Source organism: Corapipo altera, unplaced genomic scaffold (assembly GCF_003945725.1).
Source record: "Corapipo altera isolate COAL_440 unplaced genomic scaffold, ASM394572v1 RXGC01000072.1, whole genome shotgun sequence".
NCBI classification, from domain to species: domain Eukaryota; kingdom Metazoa; phylum Chordata; class Aves; order Passeriformes; family Pipridae; genus Corapipo; species Corapipo altera.
Genome location: NW_020884943.1, coordinates 974,625 through 979,509, shown reverse-complemented (window position 1 = coordinate 979,509; position 4,885 = coordinate 974,625). Strand labels below are relative to the sequence as shown.

The 4,885-nt window shown below is 72.1% G+C and overlaps 3 protein-coding genes across 5 annotated transcripts in view; all 3 read right to left on the bottom strand.

The window, feature by feature from the left end:
• Positions 1 to 349, bottom strand: part of PITPNM1 (phosphatidylinositol transfer protein membrane associated 1) — a 10,957-nt gene extending 10,608 nt beyond the window's left edge. Inside the window, exon 1 of one of the 2 annotated variants that reach the window (XM_027662091.1) lies at positions 322 to 349. The gene's annotated coding sequence lies outside the window, so the exon portion shown is untranslated. Of the gene's footprint in view, positions 1 to 29; positions 245 to 321 lie in introns of those variants that run through there. The other variant, XM_027662090.1, reaches the window with a different exon arrangement.
• A 344-nt stretch (positions 350 to 693) lies between these two features.
• On the bottom strand, positions 694 to 1,803 carry CDK2AP2 (cyclin dependent kinase 2 associated protein 2). 2 transcript variants are annotated; one of them, XM_027662176.1, is made up of 4 exons: positions 1,479 to 1,803; positions 1,255 to 1,355; positions 1,030 to 1,162; positions 694 to 903 (listed from the first exon to the last, which is right to left on the bottom strand). In XM_027662176.1, exons 1-4 carry the CDS (start codon positions 1,582 to 1,584, stop codon positions 836 to 838), a joined length of 408 nt encoding a protein of 135 aa, XP_027517977.1. In that variant the 5' UTR covers positions 1,585 to 1,803; the 3' UTR covers positions 694 to 835. The 2 variants fall into 2 exon arrangements, with proteins under 2 accessions (XP_027517977.1, XP_027517978.1); XM_027662177.1 differs by having other exon boundaries at positions 1,494 to 1,803.
• A 720-nt stretch (positions 1,804 to 2,523) lies between these two features.
• On the bottom strand, positions 2,524 to 4,589 carry CABP2 (calcium binding protein 2). The gene is made up of 7 exons (XM_027662162.1): positions 4,367 to 4,589; positions 4,102 to 4,263; positions 3,953 to 3,983; positions 3,736 to 3,870; positions 3,545 to 3,654; positions 3,308 to 3,455; positions 2,524 to 3,226 (listed from the first exon to the last, which is right to left on the bottom strand). The coding sequence occupies exons 1-7, from the start codon at positions 4,406 to 4,408 to the stop codon at positions 3,201 to 3,203; spliced, it is 654 nt and encodes a 217-aa protein (XP_027517963.1). The 5' UTR covers positions 4,409 to 4,589; the 3' UTR covers positions 2,524 to 3,200.
• Positions 4,590 to 4,885: the final 296 nt, after the last annotated feature.

Genomic DNA, 4,885 nt, shown 5'->3' with positions numbered 1-4,885 from the left:
CGGAACCGCTCGGGCCGGTTCGGAACCACTTCGGAACCGCTCGGCACAGCTCGGGCCGGCTCAGCACCGCTTCAGCACCGCTCGGGAACCGCTCGGGCCGGTTCGGCACTGCTTCGGAACCGCTCGGGCCCGGGTTCGGCCGCGGGTTCGGCTCGGTTCGGCACCGCTCGGGTCCGGGTTCGGCTCACTTCGGCACCGCTCGGCTCGGCTTCGGCCCGGCTCGGGCGCCCTCCCCGTTGCCATGGCAACCCCCCCCCCCCCCCCCCCCCCGCCCGGTGCCCACCCCCGGCCCCGCCGCCCCCGGCCGCGGCCCCGCCGAACCTGCGCCGCTCCGCACCGGTCCCTCGGATCGTGACATCACAGCCCGTTCTCACGGCAACGGCCGTGACGTAGGCAGGGAGGGGGGGCCCCGTGACGTCAGACAGCGGGAGGCGGCGAGAGCCGTTCACGGGCGCTCCGCGTGCACCGGCACAGCCGCCACCCCCCCCACACGCCGCGCCCGGAGAAAACGGGAGGTTTTATTAAAAAAAGCCACTTTTTAAGTTTTAAAACAGAGGTTTGAGCATTCCCGCGCCTTTGAGCTCCGGGATACCCACTCGGCGCAGCTCCAACCCCCCCCCCGGTGACCCGCCCCAGCCCCCCCCTCCACCCCGTGTCCCCACCGCGACCCCCCCTGAAGGGGGACACACCGAGTCCAAGTCCCAACATTGTCCTTTATTTATAAAAACAGGCATTTATAAAGAGCGGAGAGCGCGGGGAGGGGGAGGCGCGGGCAGCACGGCGGCCCCCCCCGCCGCCACCGGGGGTCCCGGGGGGTCCCGGGCGGCAGCTGCCGTTACGTGCGGGCGTTTCGCTCTGTCTCTGCCAGGCACTCCCTGACCAGCGCCCGGGCGTGGATGATCCCTGCGGGGAGAAGCACAGGGACACCCCACATCACCCTCCGGTCCCCCCGCAGCGGGGCTGGGGAAGCCCCGCGGGGGCGCAGCACCGGGGGCCGCCCCGTCCCGCCGCCGCCGCCGCCGCCCGTACCCCGCTTCAGCCGCTCCATGGCGCTCTTGCTGCCGGCGTAGGTGGGCCGGATCTCCTTGCCCATCTCCTCGATGACCGAGAGCAGGTCGGTGTAGGTGCTCTGCGAGCCCTGCGCCCCGGGGGGCTTCATGGCCTGCGGGAACGGGGGCACACGGAGGCACGGTGGCGCTGGGGGCCGCCCCCGCCGCCGCCCCCGGCCCCGCCGCCCTCGGCCCCGCGCCTCACCTGCACGTAACCCATGGACGGCGGCCCGAAGTCATTGAAGAGCGGCCGGAAAGGGGCGGCGGCGCCGGGCACGGAGCCGGAGGGCGACGGGACACTCGTGGCTGCAGGAGACGGAGGGTCACGGCCGCAGCCCCCTGCCCCGGCACCCCCCGCACCGCGCCTCCGCCCCGCCCTTCCCCGGTGTCCCCCGGCGGCACCGGTCGCCCCCGTCCCCCCGCGGTTACCGGGGGGTCTCTCACCGGCGGACGGCGCCCCGGGCCCCGGCGGGGCGGGGCTGGCGCTGGCGGCTCCGGGGGTGGCGGGGGCGGGAGCGATGGGCTTGTAGGACATCCCCGACGGCCGCCCGCCGCTCCCGGGTGCCTGGAGCCCCGCGGCGGGGGTCGGCGTGCGGCCCCCGCGCTCGCCCCGCCGGTGGTAGCGCCGCTGTCCGCCTCTCTTCAGCTCAGCTCGGCCCCGCTCGGCCCGGCGGGACGCCGGGGACCGGAGCGGAGCGCGGCGGCCCCGGTTCCCGGTGGCGCTGCGCTGGCCCGGCCCGGCCCGACCCGGGGCTCTTCCCCCGCCGCCACCGCCGCCGCTCGCGGTGATGACGCACGCGCGTCGCCCGTCACACGCCCTGACGTCGCCGCGCCCGCCGCTCGCGCCCGCGCGCGCGCCCGTCGCCGTGGAGACACCCGGGCGTCGGCCCCGCCCCCTTCCCGGTCACGTGACCGGCGGCACCGCCCCGGGGTGGGGGGAACCGGGAGCGGACCCTGAGAGTGAACCCCGGGAGTGAACCCCAACCTTGATCCCAGGGGGAACCCCGGCCCTGATCCCGGGAGTGAACCCCGAGAGTGAACCCCAGCCTTGATCCCAGGGGGAACCCCGGCCCTGATCCCGGGAGTGAACCCCGAGAGTGAACCCCAGCCTTGATCCCAGGGGGAACCCCGGCCCTGATCCCGGGAGTGAACCCTGGGGGGGAACCCCAGCCCTGATCCCGGGAGTGAACCCCGAGAGTGAACCCCAGCCCTGATCCCGAGAGTGAACCCTGGGGGGGAACCCTTTCCTGGATCCTGGGAGTGAAGCCCGTCGCACATTCCAGGGTGTCCCTCTGACCTGTCCCACCGGCCTCCCGCTGTGCAGGGACCCCGCACAGCCCCCCCAGACCCGGGCCAGCACAGGTCCCCGAGGTCTCCTGTGAGACACAGGTCTTGGGTATTGGGGGACACCTGTGAGTGGTGAGGTCACGAATAAATCCTACAGAAACTCGACATAAAACACAACACAGAAGTGTGCAGAGAGAGGTTTTTTTCATTTTCAAAGGGCAGAATTGACCCCAAAACTGCAGCCAGGGTGAGGAAGGGCACCCGTGCCAGCCCTGCCTGCAGCACACCGAGCCCCCTCCGCCTGGGAACACCTGATTCCCGGTTTCTCTCCTTGAGGGGGTCCTGGTGGGGCACTGAGGCCCCCAGGAGCGTCCCCTGCACTGGGGATATTAGGCAGGTTAGGGGTAGGTCTGAGCTCAAACCATGGTGATGGAGGGGGTTGTGCTGTGGGGTCAACATTAAACACAGCGTGGGGGGAGCCTAAGGGGCTCAGTGTGGGATACAGGGTGGGAACAGAGGGTGTAGGGACGAGCAGAAGGAGGGAGTACAGCTGGAGTAGAGGAGACTGTGATGGTCTGACTTTTGGGGTGAGGTCGGGGAGGGAGGGGGATGATAGAGGGAGAGAGCAGAGATGAGAGCGAGAGTGGCCGAAGCTCGGCCGAGTCTGTGCCGAAAAGGGTCCCGGCCTGGGCCCCGGCGCCTCCTGCCGCAGTCGCAGCTCGGCATCAGAGCAGCCCCGGCGCTCGACCTCACCCCAGGCTGGGGCGGCACCGCCCCGGCCCCTGCAGCCGGGGGTCCCTGCACAGCCCCCTCCTCGTCGTAAGGCACGGGGGGGCCCGGGTCCCACGTTGGCACACACCGCCCTCAGCGCGACATCATCCGCACGAACTCTGCCGGCGGGAAAGCACGCGAGGAACATCGCAGACAACCCCGGGACACCCCCCCCCCCCCGGCCCCTGGCCATGCACTACCTTCAAAGTCCACCAGGCCGTCGCCGTTGAGATCCACATCCTTGAGGATCTCGTCCACCTCGCGGTAGTTGAGCTGCTGCCCCAGCAGCTTGCGCATGGCCTCCCGCAGCTCCGCCATGCTGATCTGCCCGTCCCCGTTGGTGTCGAACTGCGGCACAGGGCACGGTGCCACCGCTGCCCTCGGCCGGCAGCCGGCTGCCAGTCGGGCCGCCCCCCCTGCCCCTCGCCTCACCGCACCTCACGGAAGGCATCACGCAGCTCCTTGATCCCGATCATATCCGCCGTCTCCGCCAGCATCTTGGGGCCCATCAGCTCCACGAAATCGTCGAAATCCACCTTGCCCCCGGCTGTGGTGGGAGGGGGGGTGTCAGGAGGGTGCTGGGGGGGGAGCAGGGATTGTTGGGGACGCCCCGTGCCCCCCCACGTACTGATCTGCTGTGACAGCTCGATGAGCTCCATCTCCGTGGGCATATAGCCCATGGTCCGCATGCACTCGCCCAGGTCCTTGTAGCTGATGTAGCCGTCGTGGTCCTTGTCGAACTCCTGGAACGCGTGCTTCAGCTCTGGGGACACCACAGCGTCACCGCCGGCCCCCCCGCACCGCCACCCACCCCCCGGGGAGGGACCCACTCCCCGGCACCTTACCTTCAATCTCCTCGGGCCGCAGCTCCCGGTCCTGGGGGAGAGAAAGCGGGAAGAGCCGAAGGAGGGGTCCTACTCCCAGGGATCCCGCAGGGATCCTGCCCTCACCCCCCCGGGGGCACGGGCGGCGCGGGGAGGAGACAGGCACATACCCGCTGGGTGATGGCGATGCTCTGCCGCAGGAAGATGCAGGCCGGCCCCACCAGCCCCTGCAGCACCGAGTATCCCTGCAGAGTGGGGGTCTGCGCCGAGTCCAGCACATCCTCCGGGTCCCCCCCGCCGGAGCCCGGGACGCCAGAGCGCGGCTTCCCGTCCTGCGGGCACAGCGGGCGTCAGCGGCACGGGGGGGCCGCGCTGGGACCCCCCCTCCTCCTCCTCCTCCTGCTGCCCCTACGGGCCGGCCCGGCCCGGCCGTACCTTGGGGAGCCGCCGCTCAGGGGTCTTGGTGCAGTTGCCCATGGCTGGGGGCTGCCCCCGCGCCGCAGGACATGCCTGGCCCGGGGGGGGCCGGCTGGCGCAGACCGCGGGGCTGCCACCGGGGATTTGAGGTTTTTATGGAATATCTGGGGATATGCAGGGCAGGCGAAGGGGGGGGGGCGCCGCGCCCGCGCGCATAATCCTCCGGATTATTCCCCGCTCGGCCGCCCAGCTCCAGATGTGGGGAGCCGCCCAGCTGTTCCCCGGTCCCGCAGCCTCCCCGCGGGGGCACGCGGGGTCCCCGGCGCCCGCCGTGCCCCGGCCCTGTCCCCGCCGCCGGTTACCTGCCCGAGAGCGGGGGATGGCCGGGGCCCCAGCTCCTCGGCGGCCCGCCGCCGCTCCGAGGGGGACGCAGCGCTACGGCTCCAGCGCCCCCGGCTTCCCGCGGGGCCGGGACCCCCGAGCCGCGGGGCCGGGCGGGGGCGGCGGGCACCCCTCCTGCCGAGCCCGTGGGGCCGG

Coding starts and splice junctions, on each gene's coding strand:
- CDK2AP2 (XM_027662176.1), bottom strand. CDS start 1,584: ATGTCCTACAAGCCCATCGCTCCCGCCCCCGCCACCCCCGGAGCCGCC. Junction 1,356..1,478: donor CGCCGGTGAGAGACCCCCCG/GTAACCGCGGGG, acceptor CGTCTCCTGCAG/CCACGAGTGTCCCGTCGCCC. Junction 904..1,029: donor CATGGAGCGGCTGAAGCGGG/GTACGGGCGGCG, acceptor TTCTCCCCGCAG/GGATCATCCACGCCCGGGCG.
- CABP2 (XM_027662162.1), bottom strand. CDS start 4,408: ATGGGCAACTGCACCAAGACCCCTGAGCGGCGGCTCCCCAAG. Junction 4,264..4,366: donor CTGAGCGGCGGCTCCCCAAG/GTACGGCCGGGC, acceptor CTGTGCCCGCAG/GACGGGAAGCCGCGCTCTGG. Junction 3,227..3,307: donor CGGCCTGGTGGACTTTGAAG/GTAGTGCATGGC, acceptor TCCCGCCGGCAG/AGTTCGTGCGGATGATGTCG.